This window comes from Eleutherodactylus coqui, chromosome 13 (assembly GCF_035609145.1).
Source record: "Eleutherodactylus coqui strain aEleCoq1 chromosome 13, aEleCoq1.hap1, whole genome shotgun sequence".
Classification (NCBI taxonomy): domain Eukaryota; kingdom Metazoa; phylum Chordata; class Amphibia; order Anura; family Eleutherodactylidae; genus Eleutherodactylus; species Eleutherodactylus coqui.
Window position 1 is genome coordinate 57,812,396 of NC_089849.1, and position 23,765 is coordinate 57,836,160.

General features: G+C 46.4%; 1 protein-coding gene across 7 annotated transcripts in view; it reads right to left on the minus strand.

Annotated features, from left to right (window-relative positions):
- LOC136587527 (CMP-N-acetylneuraminate-beta-galactosamide-alpha-2,3-sialyltransferase 2-like) overlaps positions 1-23,765 on the minus strand; it is a 62,670-nt gene that overhangs the window by 15,557 nt on the left and 23,348 nt on the right. For all 7 annotated transcript variants that reach the window (XM_066586160.1, XM_066586154.1, XM_066586158.1 and 4 more), the window contains one exon: positions 3,336-4,130. In XM_066586160.1, the coding sequence (XP_066442257.1) occupies positions 3,336-3,629 (294 nt within the window). In that variant the 5' untranslated portion in view covers positions 3,630-4,130. The remainder of the gene's footprint in view (positions 1-3,335; positions 4,131-23,765) is intronic.

A 23,765-nucleotide genomic window follows, 5' to 3' on the forward strand; every position in this document is an offset into this window, starting at 1 on the left:
GTCTGACCACCGGGTTGGGGGAGGAACAAGCATCAATCACTAAAATGGGTGTCCCGAGTTCCTCTGTTAGTCTTAACTGCACAACTGATTGGTATTCGTGCGTGCCTCTCGTCACTCTATTCAAGGTCTATGGGGCTGATGAAAACTGTCGAACACGGTTATCCCAAGAAACCTCAATGCAATGTTGGATGGTTATCATGAACCGCTAGAAGCAAGCGGATAAAGCAAATACTTCTAGATCACTGCATCAATGAAGCCGAAATAGGGAACACTGTAGGATTTTCATGTTAGACTACCAGATATATCCATCTTCAGGTCTGTCTTTGTTTCCTCTTCTATCCTGCTGACCGTGCTCCAGTTCTGTGAATGCCAGCAGTCTTCAGTAATTCATATCAGAAGTACAAAGTATTTCACTTGTAAAAGCACTTACTGGCTCGGAGAAATCCTATTCTTGAGGCATTGTGCTGAGCGACACATTGATCTGTTATTTTAATAAGGACACAGAAGGACACAGCTTGTCCATTGCAATGCCTAATGAAAGCGTTCACTTGCAACTTTGTTCAAGTTCTTCTGCATACATTAAACCAAAATGCTTAAAACCAAAACATTAATTCTTCACGAGATACAAACAAAATACGACATTTGCATAATGTTTCTACAACACAACCAAGAGACACCATTCTAGCATAACAAAGGGTCATGAGACATATGACTTGTCCGGGCATGAGCTAACAATTCACTCTTCTGTAAACATCCCATACGGGGTCATCTGTACAGCATGTAATAGCTATGATGAGAATTGGCTAAGGATCATGGGAAATGTCCATGTCAATACAAGCCTTCAGACTGTGTGCATGTATCATATATATTATACACACAGCACATTGCCGCAGATAGGGTGCGTTCACACATAGCGGAAAATCTGCACCAAAAACTGTATATATGCAATAAAAGAGGTGACGTATGCTGAAAATCAGCACCAAGATCAACACCAAGATCCACACCAATGGTGCGGTTTTTGATACGGTTGAAAATCTGCACCATTTTCCATATGTACTGCGTTTTCTACGCATGTTGCTATGAGACTTGAGAAGAAAGTTTTTAAAAAAGAAAGGAGAAACCAGGAATCTAGTGCAGGACAGCATGGGTAAAATACAATGTACATGCTCAGGCATATGCGGTCCCTTACATGATCATAACCTCAAAAGTGATAGATAAGTCAGTACCGATAGGAGATATTCACTTGCCATTTAATTTCCTCCAATGTTGTTGCATGGCTACTTTAGCTGAATTAAGGCAGAGCTGTGATCTGTGACTACAGTTTATCTACATTGTCTGCAGGGGGTCTGAGGTAGTCTGAGACACACCCCTGTCTCATCATTGGTTCAGGGAGATACGCCTCCTGTCTCATCACTGGTTCATTCTGTCACTCCCTCCTTGCAGCTCTGCGTGCTGTGTATAAGCAAAAGGGCTAATTCGCACGGGCAGATTTCGCTGCAGAAATCCGCTGCGTTGCCCCGCAGCTATCAGGTTCTATTGAACCTAATAGCGAAATGCTCACGGTGTGGAATTCCACCACGAAATTCCGCACCATGAAATCACACGTCCGGCATGTTCCATTTGCTGCGGGTGTACGCGCGGATGGCTTCCATTGCAGTCAATGGAAGCCATCCGTCACGCTATCTTCCGCTGTAGCACAGCCAGCGCGTCATGTGATGCTGTGGGCGTGTCATATGAAGCGGCCGGTGTGCCATGCGCTCTATTGGTCATGCACACCGAAGCGTCATACGGGATGTCGGGCGGCGGATCCGGGGGTATTCCACTTGGGGAATTCCACTTGCTGAGCCCATCACGGCCGTGGGCACAAGGCCAAAGTCTTTCACAGACTCACCAGGACCTCAGTGCAACGAGACGGGATTTTCATTACAGTTAAGCTTATAAAATTCAGATTACTAAGAAAAACAGGTTAATCGGGTAATTGCAACATATTTCAGGGCATGTTCACATCTGCAGCCTCCGGCACAGATCCAGCATGCAATTCCAGATAGAATAGCATAGCATGCTGCACTATTTTGAATGTTGAAACCCCAACAGCCCTTATTATAGTCAATGGGGTCCGTTCAGTGCTGTTCAGTTCGGCATGTGCTGGGATGTTCACTGTTCTGCTCAAAGGTTAACACTAGAAATTAACTGGGGGCACGGACATAATTGTGAATGTGCCCTTACTGCGGTAATGCAAGGAAATAGAATGTGCTATGCAACAGACTGCCTCTCCATAATACACTTATTTAAGGTCAAGCCGTGGCATGAAATGATTGTACTACTAAATATGCAGGTTCAAGATAAAGGAAGTTATGTGCTGTATTTGTACAGAGAGGGAGGCATTGCAGGCTTTATATATTAAAAGCTTCTCCATGAAAGAATGACCTTGTCACCAGTCCGCTGCAGCAAAGAAAATGATTGTTATGTGCAACAAAGACATTTTCTCCTCTGAGACAAAGTTGATACATGAGGTTCTGTGTAGCAACATAGACTATCCTACCAAAATTAACTGAGCAAGATCAAAAGGTAGTATTTACTCACATATGGTAATACTTAATGGGGCCACTTTGGCCCTAATGATATAGGATACTCTAATGTCTAATACACTTCAGCTGGCATTTTCCTTCCGCTAGCATTAGGGCCCATAGGAGGGCTCACTAATATCAAAGTGGTTTTTTAAGTGATTACTTTTAAATAGCCCCCCCCCCCAAAAAAAAACTATATAAAAGTTATATACTCCCCGTTGCGCTGGACCGCTGCGATTGTATCTGACAGATTACATTCTGTCCGGTTAACATCCCATAAGCCTGTTATGTAGGCTTTAAATGAAGAAGCCTGAGGCACGTTTTCGGGACGTCACTGATGACGTTCCTGCCAGCTTCCCATTGACCGCAGCCGCCATGTGGATAAATAACCCAGTTTACAGCTGCAGCCAATGTAAACACAGACCGGAGGATGACAGCAGCAGTGGGGGAGCAGCATGGCCAGCAGGAGGTGAGTAGAGAAGGTTTTTGTCTTTTTAATAAGTTGTGTCCCCCCAATGCCACCTGTTTGGGGGGGGGGGGGGGGGGTTCTCAGAGAAACCCTATTAACATATGTAGATAAATACTACTTTTGATTCTTCATCAGGTTTCCACTTTATCAGTCAGTGGGGTCTGTTGTGCACTACTGGTGTCCGACATATGAGGGATCCAGCACTTCCCTCACTTTCATTGATTTGCTCCTATAATGGAGCAGAACAGAAATGCTCATAATAGTAAATCCCATGTAAAACCTTATTCAGTTCTACTCACCAGCCACCATTTCAGAACATGATCTGGGAGGACCTGATCCTTTCTTACTAGTAAAGGCTCAATAGATCCATTGAAATGTTGTTCGAACCATGGAGTCCTTAGGGGCTTTGGCTTGCACAGGCCACATGTACATACATCTTTATCAAATACATCAGCAGGATCCACTGGATTGGAGTACTCTGGGCAGAAATAGATGAAATAGATCAAGAAGGCAACCGCACCTAGCACAGGTGGAATCCATACTGTCCTTTTCTGGTGGGTAAATCGGTACTGCCAACGAATACAGTGCATCATAGCAAAGAAGAGTTCTCTATGATTCCAGAAAGCCTCGAACAAATTGTATCACAATGTAGCATAATACTTTCCCTTCCGTACTTTACCCATGAATGAGGTGTGATGTCCCGAGGAGATCTTTATGAACTTAATACTGCGTTGGATAATTAATACTTTGTTGGAAAACTATTGTGGATGACACTCCACCTGACATAAGTACTGTTTAGGCACAAAATATTTGCTAGTGAAGTAGGGCAAACATTATGCAGGAGCTTGATGACTGATCATTCCACGATACTCCCATGCCAACACATCTTATTCCATATTTCCAGTACATGAAAGAAACTTTGAAGTGACTTTGCTCCAAAAATGTTTTGCATTGATTATGCGAAGACCATGTGACTTCAGTATTCAATAGTGATTCCTATAGTGGTCCCGAATACTTGACTGGAAAGGAACTTTCAAGTCCAGAGTTCAAATCCTTCATATCTTAATGTGAAAGTTGTTATTTTCTTGAAACTCCTGAAAAATAATCAAGACCTATCATTTAGAAGGGTGTAATCATGGAAATAAAGACCAACGCATGTGAATATTATGAAAACAAGAAGGATGATCGTTGAGCTGCTCCATTCTGTAGACATAAAAACACTTCACTTGAAATATACAATTATGTAGGGGAGTAAAAAACAGAATCTAGACAAAAAATAAATAAACCTGTAACTGAGCGATGGACATTAAAAGGAATATTAAAAGGGGTTCTCTGGTTTAGCAAAAACCCAATTTGAAAGATCCTATTAGGACATTTAACCCTTTCCAATCCAATTTGTGTCCTGGGGGCTTACTCCTTTTCTGCCGTTATACAACGGCGCTATCTGCTGGCTAAAGCCAGTACTGCATGAGGTGACATGTTGAATAGGCTCTGACAGCAGAGAGGCTAGCAATATACAGTAAGAGAACCCCGACGGACTTCTTCGAACATCGGAGCTGTACAGCCTTAAATCATAATATCTTCAGACGTTAGACAGTGGATTGGAAAGGGTTAAAGGTGTTGTCCGGTTCTAAACTGCTGGTGGCCCATCCTCAGGATAGATCATCAATAATAGATCACTGCCGATCAGCTCTTCGCTGGGTTGGGGCACTTCTGTACGGAGCAGGTTTCTTCAGGAAGTAGACAGCTCTATTCCCACTGCAGTGGCCTGGCTTGGTATTGCATACAGTATTTTCACTTTTATTACCATTGTAACTGTTGTATTGTCTGTGCTCCCCTGTGCATTGAAAGCATTGCGGAATAAGTTGGTGCTATACAAATAAAGATTATTATAATATTATTACCACCACTGAAATAAATAGGAACTTGGCCTGCAAGCCTGGCCACTGCAGTGGGAATAGAGCTGTCTGCTTCCTACAGAAATCAGCTCAGTGCACAAGCCCACCTGTTGAGAAATCAAGTGATTGGCAGTGGTCTATGCTGACAGACCCCTGCAATCTACTATAGATGACCTACCCTGAGAATAATCCATCCTGAGTTTACAGTGGGACAACCCCTATAATAGAGAGATGTTCTTTGCCATCAATTAGCCAATGAGAAGAGCGACTGCAAAAGGTGGCTTTCAACCTATTGAGAACCCATCTAATGCATGCATTGTATAGATAGGCCTTTGATTAAAAATTGCCATTGTTTCAACTATGAAGGCATTGTAGAAGAACTGAACAGTTGCTGCCAGATTGCCATGCAGATTAATGGGGATTTCTGGGACCTTATTGATGACCTATCTTTACAATGACAGATAAAGAAAAGAAAAGAAAAAAAGAGGGCGGAAGCAAAACCGTAGGGTCATCTTGGTGAAGAAAAAAATATATATACGGTAGGTTTGAAGAAAACTATGATACTATGAGTAGAGGAAGTGCCACCTACCAGATAATGTACCACCTGGGTGGGTGTGAGTTAACAGATGAGTAAAACTAAAAGACTGGTGGTGATGGCGCAACACTCTTAGCTTGAAGGTATTAACCCTTTCCAATCCACTGTCTGACGTGTAAAGACATTCTGATTGAAGGATATACAACTTCAATGTTGAAAGACTTCCGGCAGGGTATTCTTACTGTAGATTACTGGTCGTTCTGTTGTCTGGGGCCTCTCCAGCATGTCACATACCGCAGTACTGGCTCTAGCCAGAAGATGGCACCATTGTATAATGGCAGAAAGAGAAAGCCCCCTAGGAAACCCTGATTCCAAAATTGAATTGCAAAGGGTTAACAGTAACAATGTGGTACAACAACATCTTGTTTATTAAGCAAAGTGCATAGCCAGCATACGAAAGCTCCATCAGTTCAGCTGGTGAAAGTACTTCTCCAGTCCTGACCGCCCCAGATCATACAAGCAAACGGCAATCCTTTTAACCCATTAGTGCCCAGCGATTGTCTGTATACTTTTTACCTGCTGAACTGACAAAGGGTTTTTTCCCCCGAAACACGTTTCCTTATGCTGGCAACCTGCTTTGTTTAATAAAAGGAGAAGAAGTTGTACCACATTGTTACTATTAATACCATCAAGCTACCATAGTTACTATTAATACCATATGGGCCATCAATATCAGATCAGAGGAAGTCCAACTCCTGACACCTATCAGCTGAATGAAGGGGCTGTGGGCTCTTTGCAAGCAATGTATCCCCTTCATTCTTTGCCAGGCACAGCTCCGTACAGTTTGTAGTGGCTGTGCCCAGTACTGCAGCTCATTTATATTGAAATAAATGCAATTGAGTTGCAACACCAGGCACTACAAAATGTACGGAACTGTGGCTGGTAAACAGTGAAGCGGATGCAGCACTTTCCCAGATGCCGGGAGTCAGACTTCCACTGATCAGATATTGATGACCTATATCCTAAGGATAGGTCATCAATATAAAGATATTGGATATTCTCTTTAAAGACTTGTGCACATGTTTTGCATGGCGCTACCATAGAGGTATACAAGCTCTCTACAGTTTTGATTTCATATGGAGTTTATTGTCAAATTCCACACAAACCCCACCAAACAAAACTGTGCCACGTTCCCTCCTTTTGTCCCTGAGGTATTCTCCCCGACACACAGAGTATGACTGGGCATAGGAGCTTCACGGGCTCAGTGCACTGCCGTACAGGCTCTGTGTCAGTATGCATGAACCCCAAATGGGGCCGCCAGTGAGTCAGGTTACTTTTGGGGAACCTTTTTAACAAAAACTGGTCATGAAACGCAGAAACACTCATTTAAAAGAACCCACTGTGTAAAATGATATAGAATTGTATCTGTTTACTGCATCTTTCCCAACTTCACAAGTAGATAGTTTCTGGTGTCACACAACGTGGGAGGACATGGCTGTGTAATGTTCTGCATTCCTGGCATCCTATTATTAAATACAATTTATGGTGCTTTTCAGCGTAACATTTGACAAGTTTTTGGACATCACAGCTTTTCCACTTAAAGGAGAATTGTAAGAAATACTGCTCTGGATTATATAACATGGAACTTATGGGGCTTTTAGAGGGAACAATTATTGTTTGAATGAGCGAAAGTGAACGATAATCATTCAGTCTAAAATGCAAACCAATCACTTAAAGATGAAGGATATCGTTCACTTTTCGTTTTTTCGTTCATTTTATACAGGCATAAAAACTAGAGATGAGCGAACGCGTTCGTCCGAGCTTGATATTCGTGCGAATATTAGGGTGTTCGGGATGTTCGTTATTCGTGACGAACACCATGCGGTGTTCTGGTTACTTTCACTTCCTTCCCTGAGACGTTAGCGCGCTTTTCTGGCCAATTGAAAGACAGGGAAGGCATTACAACTTCCCCCTGCAACGTTTAAGCCCTATACCACCCCCCTGCTGTGAGTGGCTGGCGAGATCAGGTGTTCGCCTAATATAAAAGTCGGCCCCTCCCGCGGCTCGCCTCAGATGCGGTGTGAGTTAGATGAGGGACAGTGCTGTTTATACCGGAGCTGCTGTAGGGAAAGAATTGGTAGTTAGTGTAGGCTTCAAGACCCCCCAAAGGTCCTTATTAGGGCCACTGATAGCTGTGTGTTGGCTGCTGTTAGCAGTGGGATTTTTTTATTTTTCTCAAAATCGCCTCTGCAGACCGTTGCACCTGGCATTAGGGACAGAAGTGCTGCATAGGCAGGGAGAGTGTTAGGAGTGAGTGTAGCCTTCAAGAACCTCAACGGTCCTTTCTAGGGCCATATTTATCCGTGTGCAGTACTGTCCAGGCTGCTGTTGGCTGTGCTGCATTTTTTTTGGGCTTCTCAAAATCGCCTCTGCAGAGCATTCCACCCTCCATTGATACTGCAGGGAAAGAATTGTATAGGCAGGGCCACAACACAGTTATTATTCATAGAATATACGCAGTGCTGCCTGTTGGTGGGAAAAAACTGAAAAGAAATCTATTTGTCCAGCCTGTGTCCGTCCTTACGCCTGTGGAGACGTGTGAGCTGCGTGAAAAACATTGCTAAATCATACGCACCCAGCTACGCTTTACTGCTGGCTTCGCCATTTGCTTTCCTTAATTGGGAAAAAAAAATACCTGCTCTGCCACAGTTAATAACTCTGCTACCCTCACGTTCTGTGACACATAAGCAGGGACACAGCACAGTTATTAAACTTCTCAGGTTCATTGAATATACGCAGTGCTGCCTGTTGGTGGGAAAAAACTGAAAAGAAATCTATTTGTCCAGCCTGTGTCCGTCCTTACGCCTGTGGAGACGTGTGAGCTGCGTGAAAAACATTGCTAAATCATACGCACCCAGCTACGCTTTACTGCTGGCTTCGCCATTTGCTTTCCTTAATTGGGAAAAAAAAATACCTGCTCTGCCACAGTTAATAACTCTGCTACCCTCACGTTCTGTGACACATAAGCAGGGACACAGCACAGTTATTAAACTTAGATAATTCATTCACTAGAGGCAGTGGGGCCTTTCGTTTTCCAAAAAGGGCAAAAATTATATTTGGCCTGCAGTCTTGCGCCAATTTATTTCCTGCCTGGGAAATCTAATCACTGGTAATACAGCATGCTGAGGGGTAGGGGTAAGCCTAGAGGACGTGGACGTGGACGTGGCCGAGGACGCGGAGGGCCAAGTGAGGGTGTGGGCACAGGCCAAGCTCCTGATCCAGGTGTGTCGCAGCTGTCTGCTGCGCGATTAGGAGAGAGGCACGTTTCTGGCGTCCCCACATTCATCGCCCAATTAATGGGTCCACGCGGGAGACGGTTATTAGAAAATGAGCAGTGTGAGCAGGTCCTGTCCTGGATGGCAGAAAGTGCTTCGAGCAACCTATCGTCTACCCGCAGTTCTGCGCCGTCCACTGCTGCCAATCCGAATCCTCTGTCTGCTGCTCCTCCTTCCTCCCAGCCTCCTCACTCCACTACAATGACACCTGCTCAGGAGCGGGAACACTCCCAGGAACTGTTCTCGGGCCCCTGCTTAGATTGGGCAGCAGCGGTTCCTCTCCCACCAGAGGAGTTTATCGTCACTGATGCCCAACCATTCGAAAGTTCCCGGGGTCGGGGGGAAGAGGCTGGGGACTTCCGCCAACTGTCTCAACAACTTTCTGTGGGTGAGGAGGACGATGACGATCAGACACAGTTGTCTTGCAGTGAGGTAGTAGTAAGGGCAGTACGTCCCAGGGAGCAGCGCACAGAGGATTCGGAGGAAGAGCAGCAGGACGATGAGGTGACTGACCCCACCTGGTGTGCAACGCTTACTCAGGAGGACAGGTCTTCAGAGGGGGAGTCAAGGGCATCAGCAGGGCAGGTTGCAAGAGGCAGTGCGGTGGCCAGGGCCAGGGGTAGAGGCAGGGCCAGACCGAATAATCCACCAAGTGTTTCCCAAAGCGCCCCCTCGCGCCATGCCACCCTGCGGAGGCCGAGGTGCTCTAAGGTCTGGCAGTTTTTCACAGAGACGCCTGACGACCGACGAACAGTGGTGTGCAACCTTTGTCGCGCAAAGCTCAGCCGGGGAGCCAACACCAACAGCCTCACCACCACCACCATGCGCAGACATATGATGGCCAAGCACCCCGCAAGGTGGGACAAAGGCCGTTCACCGCCTCCGGTTTGCACCCCTGCCTCTCCCCCTGTGCCCCAACCTGCCACTGAGATGCAACCCCCCTCTCAGGACACAGGCACTACCGCCTCATGGCCTGCACCCACACCCTCATCTCCGCTGTCCTCGGCCCCATCCAGCAGTGTAGTTCAGCGCACCGTTCAGCCGTCGCTTGCGCAAGTGTTCGAGCGCAAGCGCAAGTACGCCGCCACGCACCCGCACGCTCAAACGTTAACCGTCCGCATCGCAAAATTCATCAGCCTTGAGATGCTGCCGTATAGGGTTGTGGAAACGGAGTCCTTCAAAAGTATCATGGAGGCGGCGGCCCCGCGCTACTCAGTTCCCAGTCGCCACTACTTTTCCCGATGTGCCGTCCCAGCCCTGCACGACCACGTCTCCCGCAACATTGTGCGCGCCCTCACCAACGCGGTTACTGCCACGGTCCACTTAACTACAGACACGTGGACAAGCACAGGCGGGCAGGGCCACTACATCTCCCTGACGGCACATTGGGTGAATTTAGTGGAGGCTGGGACAGAGTCAGAGCCTGGGACCGCTCACGTCCTACCCACCCCCAGAATTGCGGGCCCCAGCTCGGTGCTGGTATCTGCGGAGGTGTATGCTTCCTCCACTAAAGCACCCTCCTCCTCCTCCTCCTCCTCTGTCTCACAATCAAGATGTGTTAGCAGCAGCATGTCGCCAGCAGTCGGTGTCGCGCGGTGTGGCAGCACAGCGGTGGGCAAGCGTCAGCAGGCCGTGCTGAAACTACTCAGCTTAGGCGATAAGAGGCACACGGCCCACGAACTGCTGCAGGGTCTGACACAGCAGACCGACCGCTGGCTTGCGCCGCTGAGCCTCCAACCGGGCATGGTCGTGTGTGACAACGGCCGTAACCTGGTGGCGGCTCTGCAGCTCGGCAGCCTCACGCACGTGCCATGCCTGGCCCACGTCTTTAATTTGGTGGTTCAGCGGTTTCTGAAAAGCTACCCACGCTTGTCAGACCTGCTCGTAAAGGCGCGCCGGCTCTGCGCACATTTCCGCAAGTCCCACACGGACGCTGCCACCCTGCGCACCCTGCAACATCACTTTAAGCTGCCAGTGCACCGACTGCTGTGCGACGTGCCCACACGGTGGAACTCTACGCTCCACATGTTGGCCAGGCTCTATGAACAGCGTAGAGCTATAGTCGAATACCAACTCCAACATGGGCGGCGCAGTGGGAGTCAGCCTCCTCAATTCCTTTCAGAAGAGTGGGCCTGGTTGGCAGACATCTGCCATGTCCTTGGTAATTTTGAGGAGTCTACCCAGGTGGTGAGCGGCGATGCTACAATCATTAGCGTCACCATTCCTCTGCTATGCATCTTGAGAAATTCCCTGCAAACCATAAAGGCAGCTGCTTTGCGCTCGGAAACGGGGGCGGGGGAAGACAGTATGCCGCTGGATAGTCAGGGCACCCTCCTGTCTATTTCTCAGCGCGTACAGGAGGAGGAGGAGGAGCATGAGGAGGATGAGGAGGAGGGGGAAGAGACAGCTTGGCCCGCTGCTGACGGTACACCGGCTGATTGCCTGTCATCCTTTCAGCGTGTATGGCCTGAGGAGGAGGAGGAGGAGGAGGATCCTGAAAGTGATCTTCCTAGTGAAGACAGCCATGTGTTGCGTACAGGTACCCTGGCACACATGGCTGACTTCATGTTAGGATGCCTTTCTCGTGACCCTCGCGTTGCACGCATTCTGGCCACTACGGATTACTGGGTGTACACACTGCTCGATCCACGGTATAAGGAGAACCTGCCCACTCTGATTCCCGAAGAGGAAAGGGGTTCGAGAGTGTTGCTATACCACAGGACCCTTGCGGACAAGCTGATGGTAAAATTCCCAGCCGACAGCGCTAGTGGCAGAAGGCGCAGTTCCGAGGGCCATGTTGCAGGGGATGTGCGTAGATCGAGCAGCATGTACATCCCAGGCAGTGCAACAGTCTTTAAGGGCCTGGCCAGCTTTATGGCTCCCCACCAAGACTGTGTCACCGCTCCCCAGTCACGGCTGAGTCGGCGGGAGCACTGCAAAAGGATGGTGAGGGAGTACGTAGCGGATCGCACGACCATCCTTGGTGACGCCTCTGCCCCCTACAACTACTGGGTGTCGAAGCTGGACACGTGGCCTGAACTAGCCCTGTATGCCCTTGAGGTGCTTGCTTGTCCTGCGGCTAGCGTGTTGTCGGAGAGGGTGTTTAGTGCGGCTGGGGGAATCATCACCGATAAGCGTAGCCGCTTGTCAACCGACAGTGCCGACAGGCTAACACTCATCAAGATGAACAAAGGCTGGATTTCGCCAGACTTCTGTTCTCCACCAGCGGACAGCAGCGATACGTAAGCAATACGTAGGCTGCACCCGCGGATGGAAGCTACGTTCTCTCTCACCATCCAAAACGGGGACATTTGTGCTTCATCAATCTGTGTCTAATATTCCTCCTCCTCCTCCTCCTGCTCCTCCTCCTGAAACCTCACGTAATCACGCTGAACGGGCAATTTTTCTTAGGGCCACAAGGCTCACTCAAATAATTTTTCAGAACAATTTTTATAAGTTTCAATTAGCTTAAAAGCGTTGGAACTTTAACTTGAACCAATTTTTCGTTACACTGGGCTGCCTCCAGGCCTAGTTACCACTTAAGCCACATTAACCAAAGCGATTCACCTGCCATCTTGGTTGGGCATGGCCAATTTTTACTGAGGTACATTAGTACTGTTGGTACACCAATTTTTTGGGGCCCTCACCTACAGTGTAATCATAGTAATTTCTATGTTCTTCGCCTGCACTCATGGTACAGAAAGGTGTGTGGGGTTGGCCTACAGTTTAGCTACATAAATGTCACTTGTGCCTTGGCTATACTAAGGCTACTGAAATGGAACGAAGACTGCGCTCCCGCTATACTGCTGCTTCAGAATTGTTACTGGGGCCTGTCTTGAGTGCTACTATTGCTTACATGGAACGAAGACTGCGCTCCCGCTATACTGCTGCTTCAGAATTGTTACTGGGGCCTGTCTTGAGTGCTACTATTGCTTACATGGAACGAAGACTGCGCTCCCGCTATACTGCTGCTTCAGAATTGTTACTGGGGCCTGTCTTGAGTGCTACTATTGCTTACATGGAACGAAGACTGCGCTCCCGCTATACTGCTGCTTCAGAATTGTTACTGGGGCCTGTCTTGAGTGCTACTATTGCTTACATGGAACGGACACGTGGAGAGGACACGTAGTGCCTCAAAAACATCCCCCTCCTCCTCCAACAGGGAAAACATTGTTGGCAAATGCCTTTGCATTGGTTCGTCTGGCGGCAGTCCAAGAATTTCACCTTTACCGACACTACAAGAGAGCCCCCCCACCATCCCCCCGCCACGGCCCACTTAATCCTGGCCACATTCCGAAAACCAACAAAATACAACCGTGGTACTAGGTCCGCAGTCACCACCACATTACCACCAACGCGGTTACTGTTAAGGTGCATATAACCACGGACACGTGGAGAGGACACGTAGTGCCTCAAAAACATCCCCCTCCTCCTCCAACAGGGAAAACATTGTTGGCAAATGCCTTTGCATTGGTTCGTCTGGCGGCAGTCCAAGAATTTCACCTTTACCGACACTACAAGAGAGCCCCCCCACCATCCCCCCGCCACGGCCCACTTAATCCTGGCCACATTCCGAAAACCAACAAAATACAACCGTGGTACTAGGTCCGCAGTCACCACCACATTACCACCAACGCGGTTACTGTTAAGGTGCATATAACCACGGACACGTGGAGAGGACACGTAGTGCCTCAAAAACATCCCCCTCCTCCTCCAACAGGGAAAACATTGTTGGCAAATGCCTTTGCATTGGTTCGTCTGGCGGCAGTCCAAGAATTTCACCTTTACCGACACTACAAGAGAGCCCCCCCACCATCCCCCCGCCACGGCCCACTTAATCCTGGCCACATTCCGAAAACCAACAAAATACAACCGTGGTACTAGGTCCGCAGTCACCACCACATTACCACCAACGCGGTTACTGTTAAGGTGCATATAACCAGTCTGACTGGGGCATGCAGACACCTTGACAGAATGAATAGTGTGTGGCACATAGGTTCCCCATTGCTATGCCCACGTGTGCAGCTCCTGATGGCGGTGGCACAGGATTGTATTTCTCATTGCTTCTGTACAGCATTGTGGGCTATCGCCCCGCCCCTATTAAAGAGGGTCGCTACCTAGCCGTGCCAACCCTGTGCAGTGTGTGCCTGCGGTCCCTCGTCGTGGCAGACGCACTTCTAAATAGACATGAGGGTGGTGTGGCATGAGGGCAGCTGAAGGCTGCGCAGGGACAGTTTGCTGTGCGCTGTGGGGGGGAGGGGGTGCGGTTGGGCAGCATATAACTCAGGAGAAGTGGCAGTGGAGTGTCATGCAGGCAGTGATTGTGCTTTGTTGGAGGTAGTGTGGTGCTTAGCAAAGGTATGCCATGCTAATGAGCGCTTTTCAGAAGTAAAAGTTGTTGGGAGGGGGGGGGGCCCACTCTTGCCGGTATTGTGGCTTAATAGTGGGACCTGTGAACTTAGGATGCAGCCCAACATGTAGCCCCTCGCCTGCCCTATCCGTCACTGTGTCATTCCCATCACTTTCCTGAATTGCCCAGATTTTCACACATGAAAACCTTAGCGAGCATCGGCGAAATACAAAAATGTTCTGGTCGCCCATTGACTTCAATGGGGTTCGTTGTTCGAAACGAACCCTCGAGCATCACGGGAAGTTCGTTACGAATAACGAACACCCGAACATTTTGGTGTTCGCTCATCTCTAATAAAAACCATTGTTGGCTCGTTCACTTATCATTCGGTTTAAACAGCGCTCCTTCATTCTTCCCATTCACTTATACAGCAAATGTGAAAGACTGAGCGATTTCTATTTTGAAAGAGCCAACAAAGTATCTTCCTGTCTAAACAGGCTGCATGAGAGCGAACAAGTTAGTGATTATGTCACTCACTCGTTCAAATGATAATCAGCTCATCTAAAAGGGTCCCTAATGTATTATTAAGTCATGTACAATGCCTATCCAATACCAATTAATGAATATCACTCACTGAAGGTACTATCATGATGAAGGAATCTTGTTAGACTCCATAGCAAACTAAGGTCAGGAAAAAAGCATGGGAGGAATTGGGCTAAGCAGCGGCACATGTGAAAAAAACTTGGGCATACTAATAGATCACAGACTGAACGTGAGTCAACAATGTGATGCAGTAGCCAAAAAGGCAAACACAATTCTGGGATGTATTAAGAAAAGCATAGAGTCTAGATCACATGAGGTAATTTCCCCCCTCTACTGTTCCTTTGTCAGACCTAATCTGGAATACAGTGTCCAGTTTTGGGCACCCCACTTTCAAAAAGACAGGCAAACTGGAGCAAGTTCAGAGTTACCAAGATGGTGAGCAGTCTATAAATCATGTCCTATGAGGAATGGTTAAAGGATATGGGAATGTTTAGCTTGCAAAAAAGAAGGCTGAGAGGAGACTTAATAGCTGTCTACAAATATCTGAAGGGCTGTCACAGTGCAGATGGATCAGCCCTATTCTCATTTCTACAAATAAAGACTAGAAACAATGGGATGAAACTGAAAGGAAGGAGACATAAATTAGATATTAGAAAAAAACTTTCTGACAGTGAGAGTGATCAATGAGTGGAACAGGTTGCCACGGGAGGTGGTGAGTTCTCCTTCAAGGGAAGTCTTCAAACAAAGGCTGGACAAATATCTGTCTGGGATGAGTTAGTGAATCCTGCACTGAGCAGGGGGTTGGACCAGATGACCCTAGAGGTCCCTTCCAATTCCGCTATTCTAGGAGTCTAGGTTTACACATATCGTTAATGTTGAGCTGTTGAGCCAGAGTACTAATTGCTCATCAAAATCCATAACAAAATCCTTGTGCATTTCAGTGGTGGATTCCCCTCAGTGCATTGCAACAAATATGCACTGACAATCCAGGGAATTTTCACAAAAGTCATGACACACTGTGAATTAGATCAGCATGTCTAGAGTTGACTACAAACTTTACACTGTATGTGAACAGGGTTGGGTAAAAACCTCATTCACTTTTTTTCTGTAACTGCACTTTACTGCTCCACAGTGGCCCTCAGTAGTAACAGTGACCCGTACAGTGTCACCAGTGTAATAGTGACCGCCACAGTGGCCTCAGTATTGATAGTGAACCACACAGTGGCCCCAGCAGTAATAGGGACCGCCACATTGGCCCTAGCAGTAATAGTGACCGCCACAGTGGCCCTCAGTAGTCATAGTGACCCCCACAGTGGCCCTCAGTAGTCATAGTGACCCCCACAGTGGCCCTCAGTAGTCATAGTGACCCCCACAGTGGCCCTCAGTAGTCATAATGACCCCCACAGTGGCCCTCAGTAGTCATAATGACCCCACCACAGTGGCCCTCAGTAGTCATAATGACCCCCCACAGTGGCCCTCAGTAGTCATAATGACCCCCCACAGTGGCCTCAGTAGTAATAATGACCCCCACAGTGGCCTCAGTAGTAATATTGACCCCTACAGTGGCTTCAGTAGTAATATTGACCCCTACAGTGGCCCAGTAGTAATAGTGACCCCTACAGTGGTCCCAATAGTAATAGTGACCCCCACAGTGGTCCCAGTAGTAATGTTGATCCTTACAGTGGCCCTCAGTAGTAATAGTATCCCCTATATTATCCTCAGTAGTAATAGTGACCCCCACAGTATCCTCAGTAGTAACAGACCCCTGTGGGCTCAGTACTAATACTTTTACTACTGAGGCTGATATAGGGGACACTATTTCTAATAGTTTCCCCTATATCGACCCCAGTAGTAACAGTGATCCCCCACAGTATCCTCAGTAGTAACAGAGCCCCCCTCCCAATATACATACCTTCTCCTCATCTTCAGAGTGGAGAAGGGAAGGAAGATCCCGGATGCACACACTGCCGTCAGTCTGTGCATCCGTTTGCGACGCAGCAGAGTGATTAGCAGCTGGGGAGCTGCAGCACCCCGACTGGTTTCACTTTAATGGTGACCAGACATCCCCCAAAAGTGGAACAAATGGCTGTCCCCGCTGGGGTCCCGTGGTAAAGCGGGACACAGGATCCCAAAGCGGGATTGTCCCGCCTAAATTAGAACATCTGGTCGTCTTAAACAACCACTTGGAAAAGGATATTTGGCACAAGTGGACCCAAAACTCTAACACAATAATAAACCCCTAATATAAGAGGGCACAAAGGTGCAGCAGAAGTAAACCCCATATGGAGGCAATCACTTTTTTTCGTATTTACAAACAACCTAAGTGGACAAGCACATGTTTTATATACATGATGGAGGTTGGGCCCAAGGAATGCCAGACCACCACCATGTGCAAAAACATCTCTTAGACGTGCGTTACACTACCATATTTGTGCAGCGTTTTGCATATGCAACACGCAGTGAATAGAACCTATTGATGTTAAGTGGGTGTGGCCACATTAGCGTATTTTGCACACACATCTCATTCTTGCAAAAAAAATACACAGCATGCTCAATTTTCGTACACATTTGCGCATAAAAGTAGCACATATTGAATTAACTTAATTGCCCATTTCAATGAATGGGAGCATGCTTGCATGTTTTTCTGCATGCACAAATGCGCAAGATTTACGTACACAAAAAGTACAGTAAAACACGCACCTGCAAATAGGCAATGCCCATCATGCATATACGTGATGCAAAAGCATTTACTACTCTGACACTGGCCTTAATCACGGAAACCGTATTTGATTTTCAACCTATATAGATAAAACTAGATATAATGTATATTGTTCTAATTATACATATATAATATATATTAATATATATATTATAATTACACACACACACACACCTTACCCTGATGTAGTAGTGTATCAAACGAACAGCTTTGCCCATAGCGACCAATCACAGCACAGCTTTCATTTTACTTGCTGTGATTGGTTGCTATGGGCAACAATTTTTTTTATTTTTTTTAAAGACGGCTTTCATAAGTGTGTTGTGCCAGCCTACTTTGTTTGATAAAAAACTGCATCACATCAGGCTAAGATGTGTATATACCTATATATTAGATTATGTACCACTAAATGTTATGCCTCACACTTATCACCACCATAGCATCCACAGAGTGGGTCACGTAGAATTAGACCGGCACCACACTGTTATGAAAGCTGTCGAAAAGATAATCTGTTTTTGATGCCCATAGCAACCAATCACAGCACAGCTTTCATTTCTTATACTGCTTAGGTAAAATGAAAGCTGCACTTTGATTGGTTGCTATGGGCAGTAAAGAGATTTGGTTGTAGACATCTTTCACAAGAGTTCAGTGCCGGCCTACTTCTCCGTGGCGCTCCTTGTACTACAAACTTCATGCCTCACATCATCTTCATCCACACAAGCTTCTCCGAGTCATCACCTGCTGAGGTTCCACAATGACGATTTCACAAAGTGGCCAAATCATGATTGAACAAATTCCAAACTTAAAGGGGTTGTCCCGCGCCGAAACGGGTTTTTTTTTTTTCAATAGCCCCCCCCCCCCCCCCCGTTCAGCGCGAGACAAACCCGATGCAGGGGTTAAAAAAGAAAACCGCACAGTGCTTACCTGAATCCCCGCGCTCCGGTGACTTCTTACTTACCTGGTGAAGATGGCCGCCGGGATCTTCTCCCTCGGTGGACCGCAGGGCTTCTGTGCGGTCCATTGCCGATTCCAGCCTCCTGATTGGCTGCAATCGGCACGTGACGGGGCGGAGCTACAAGGAGCCGCTCTCCGGCACGAGCGGCCCCATTCAGAAAAGAAGAAGACCGGACTGCGCAAGTGCGTCTAATCCGGCGATTAGACGCTGAAAATTAGACGGCACCATGGAGACGAGGACGCCAGCAACGGAGCAGGTAAGTGAATAACTTCTGATAACTTCTGTATGGCTCATAATTAATGCACAATGTACATTACAAAGTGCATTATTATGGCCATACAGAAGTGTATAACCCCACTTTGTTTCGCGGGACAACCCCTTTAAGTCCTATCAAATCATTGTATGTTCTGGAATCTATAATACTGAAGAGGAGCGCCGAACTGCACAAACAGAGAGAATGAGGCAACGAAGAGCCAACGAAAGTGAAGAACAGCGAAGCTGCAGGGCTGCAGAGGGTGGCTCCTGAGCATGGATTTCCATATATGTATTTCTGTATATTTCGCAGTCGCTGTCCTGGATCGGCTCTCTACTAGTTTATAACATACAAAGAATTGTTCTGTGCTGGCCGCCATTCCAGGAAGGAAAAAAGTTATGTATTTTGCATCAGCGGATTAACATAAAACGCGATGGATATGCAAAAGTAGGTAAACAGTGGCACACACAGCAACAAGATGGTCAACAAGCAAAAGGTAGGCTGATGCTATACGAAGGGTTATACCCATCAATTATTCTTACCTGGTTCCTACTTTTTGGTTAAAAAACTTTCAAAAAAGGGAAAACAAAATATTGTTTTACCAAGGATCAACCGTACAGGCGAAGGGCATTTGCACTCGGGACAGAATATTCCACTCCAAAATCTACATGTCTTACACACGAATTTTGATGCAGAAATGGTAATGGCCAATTCTGCATCAAAATCCGCATTTAGACTTGTGGATTTTGACTATAAAATATTCTACAGTGCCCTGCGGAAGATTCCATCCGGATGCAATGTCTTTTCTGCTTAAAGAGAACCTGTCACCAATCCTTACACGTTAGTTTCAGTAAACAATTGTATTCCCATGAAACAACAATTGTGGGGCATCTTTTTTTTCTTTTTAACTACTTCAGAACTGCCAAACGCATATAAATGTCCTGCAGTCCTGAAGTGTGTATGAGGCGGGCTCGGGGGCAGAGCCCCCTCCATAATCGGTGGCTAGCTGCTGTTTCTGATGCAATCACAGTTATCTCTGATCGTGGCATTTAACAGTTTAGATGTCACAGTCAAAGCTGAGAGGGGGACCACTTCCTGCACACTATTGGCACCTCCCGCAGCATGATCAGAGAGTGCCAATAAGTTAGTATTTTGGTTTAGAGACTACTTAGGCATCTATACATGACAGGCCTATAGGCCTTATCAAGCCCTGGCTACTGCAGGGCTTGAAAGGCAACATAATTAAAAAAGAAAACCTCTATATACTGCAATACTCAAGTACTGCACCATATAGTACAAGCGATCAAAGGATCATAAGTTCAAGTCCCCTGTGAGGTCAAAATAATAGTGTAAGATAAAATTTCATAAAGTTTTTTATGAACGGTTAAATAAAAGTTCAAAAACAAAACAATTAGAAAAAACATATATTTGGCATCGCCGTGTATGTAAAAGCCTGAACTATTAAAAAGGACGGAATGCCAGAATTGCAAATTATTTTTAGTATTCTGGCTCCCAAAAACTTTGAATAAAAAATGATCGAAAAGATGTAGGTTTCTGAAATGGTAATAAAAACAAAGAATGAACCCTCACACAGTCTAATGGACGAAAAAATAATTACAAATCTCAGCATATAGCAATGGAAAACTATTTTTATTCAATTTAAAAAATATATATATTTTTTTAAAATAGAAAACATAAAAAAATTATATTAGGTATGATTATATATATATATATATATATATATATAAATTTGGTATTACTGTAAATCGCACTGACCAATAGAACATAGGTCACATCATTTTTACTGCACGGTTATCAATGGAAAAACTAAAACCACCAAAAATGGCATAATTGCATTTCTCCCCACTTAAACTTTTTAAAAAGTTTTTCCATACATTATATAGTACATTTAATGGTACATTTAAAAATACAACTCGTCCTGCATAAAATAAGCTGTCATATGGCTTGGTCAATGGAAAAATTAAAAAGTTATGGCTGCTGGAAGGCGGGGTTAAAAAAATGAAAATAGAAAAAAAACCGCTATATCTTTGGTCCTCAAGTGGTTAAAGTTCTGTATTGCGCTGTTTCCTCTTTTATTCCTCCTAGAAATCACTTTCACAAGAAGAATGGTAATACCACATTTACTTTCGAGTACCTCGGCGCCATCTACTGCTAACTAAAATGTAGGAATAGTAATGCCTTGTGAGCAATCCGTAATAATACCTTGTGAACAAGATCACTTGGCTAACAATGGTATCATCTTAGAGAAATACATTGAACTTTATAGCCAGTAGTGCATTGCCGGCTGACACACAAAAAGGAACTTATCCGTGTAATGTAAGGAGCTGCAAGACCTGCTCACATGTACGGACCACGGACAGGATACAGATCCCCAACACACAGCAGGACTATAAGATGCCAGGGACATTCACATGTTCTACGTCTAATGCTGTGTACCTGATCTTGAGTAAATGTCCTGTAGGTGGCCTTTATGTTGGAGAAACAGGACAAAAACTTAAAGGGGTTGTCCCGCGCCGAAACGGGGTGTTTTTTTTTCAATAGCCCCCCCGATGCAGGGATAAAAAAAAAAAACGGGTAGTACTTACCCGAATCCCCGCGCTCCGGTGACTTCTTACTTACCTTGTGAAGATGGCCGCCGGGATCTTCACCCTCGGTGGACCGCAGGTCTTCTGTGCGGTCCATTGCGGATTCCAGCCTCCTGATTGGCTGGAATCGGCACACGTGACGGGGCGGAGCTACGAGGAGCCGCTCTCCGGCACGAGCGGCCCCATTCAGAAGGGAGAAGACCGGACTGCGCAAGCGTGTCTAATCGGGCGATTAGACGCTGAAGATTAGACGGCACCATGGAGACGGGGACGCTAGCAATGGAACAGGTAAGTGAATAACTTCTGTATGGCTCATAATTAATGCACAATGTACATTACAAAGTGCATTAATATGGCCATACAGAAGTGTATACCCCCACTTTGTTTCGCGGGACAACCCCTTTAAAGCAAGGATGAGAAAGACAGAATTACATGTGGCCAAGCATTTCTCTAGTCACAGACATGACATAGAAGACCTGTTGGGTAACGGTTACCCAACCCTACTGTAGTGGCCCAGAGTTAATAGGGCCCCTCCATAATGTTACATGTGTGTCTCGTGTCAATGTCTTGTCAGTATCTTGTTTGTGGAATGCATCAGATTCATGTGTATTGAATGTTTACAGGAGTAAAAGGGTTAAAGGGGTTGTCTCGCGCCGAAACAGGTTTTTTTTTCCCATAGGCCCCCCGTTCGGCGCAGGACAAACCCAAGGGATGTGTTAAAAAAAAAATATATATATATATTACTTACCCGAATCCCCGCTCTGCGACTTCTTCTTTCTTCCTACTTCTTCCTTCACCAAGATGGCCACCGGGATCTTCACCCACGATGCACCGCGGGTCTTCTCCCATGGTGCACCATGGGCTCTGTGCGGTCCATTGCCGATTCCAGCCTCCTAATTGGCTGGAATCGGCACACGTGACGGGGCGGAGCTACGATGACCAGCTCTCCGGCACGAGTGGCCCCATTCACCAGGCAGAAGACCGCACAGCGCAAGCGCATCTAAAAACGCCAGAAGACAGCGAAATTAGACGGAGCCATGGAGACGGGGACGCTAGCAACGGAGCAGGTAAGTGAATAACTTCTGTATGGCTCATATTTAATGCACAATGTATATTACAAAGTGCATTAATATGGCCATACAGAAGTGTATAACCCCACTTGCTGCCATGAGACAACCCCTTTAATGGCTGGTATGTTCTGTTCTGTCTGGAAAATGTAACATTTTGTGTGTATCATTTGTGATCATGTGATCATGCCGAATGTGTATGTGTTTGTAAGGATGAGTATAGTGTGGCGAGTGTGAGAGCAGTCAGTCCGTCAAACACAGGGCTGGAGAGTCTGACGCCCACACACCGGACAAATCAGTCTGTGTGTGGAGCATGGAGGAGGTTGAGCGATGGCCTGATGCTCAGCCTGGGCCTAACCAACCCAGGAATCCTCAGCGCTTCTGGTGAGCGCTGGGAGTGAAACAAACCATTCCAAAGCAACTAGACGAAGAGTGAGTGTTGACCGGTAGAGAGAGAGTTTGCTGGGAGTGGGAATCACACAGATAACTTGGACTGTGGATTGTCCGAATACCCCAAGAATCCTCCCTGTTGCACCACTTTGGCTTGTTATATCTGTACCAGGACTCTTTGTTGGAATTTAAGTTCAAGAGTTTGCAGCAAACGGACAGAGCCAACCGTTACTGGTTCTCGTTCAGAAAATTACCCTGTGTGTGGACTGTTTTATTACATCTGGGAGATATGTCGCAGAGGACAGAATGGTGACATCACAAGTGACAACTGGACTTAAGGTAACCCCTGGGTTACAACCCCCTTGATCTACCACAGCAGTAACATGGTCGGGTCCTAAGCTACACCCAGAGGAGGAAATGTTAGAGCCCTGTGACAAACCTTTCTCTACCTCGCTGTCTCCTGAGCTGTGGGTCTGCTCCTTGGATGCTGCACCACCAGTATGCACACCTCAATTCTCAGCTGAGGCAGGCCTCACTTACAAGTTGACGTGTGGGGGGTTGCAGCTTCTACCAACCTCAGCAGTCCTACATAGTTGTCTGGGGGGTTCGGGAGTGCTTCCGCTCTATTACTCTCTCAGACCTCTTGCCAGTGCTGGTTGGTACTCCTGTCCTTTGGACCACAGTAATCCTGTTCCTCTTGCCTCACAAACTGCAGCTTCCTGCACTCCTCAGTCCAGTTTCTTTTCTCTCCAGTGGGTAGCAAGAAATGATCTTTTTTTATGTTAGAGCATCAGCAAATGTACAGTAAGAATGCGCACTTCAGCTGCACTAAATTTTGGGGCACATGGTGATTTTAGTACCATTTTTGGTGAGCTTTTTGAATCCATCTCTGTCAGAAGAGCAGAGGGGATTTATATTTCTTTTCTACTATGAAATACAGTAAAATAAACTGGCTATATATTTTATTGTGCAGCATTGTTATGTGGCTTTTTGGAGAAGAAGATGTATAGAGTTTTTGCTGACTGTATGAAAATAAATGGGATAGTTGGCAGAGACAGCAAGTCTAAGAGATGTCTGGAAG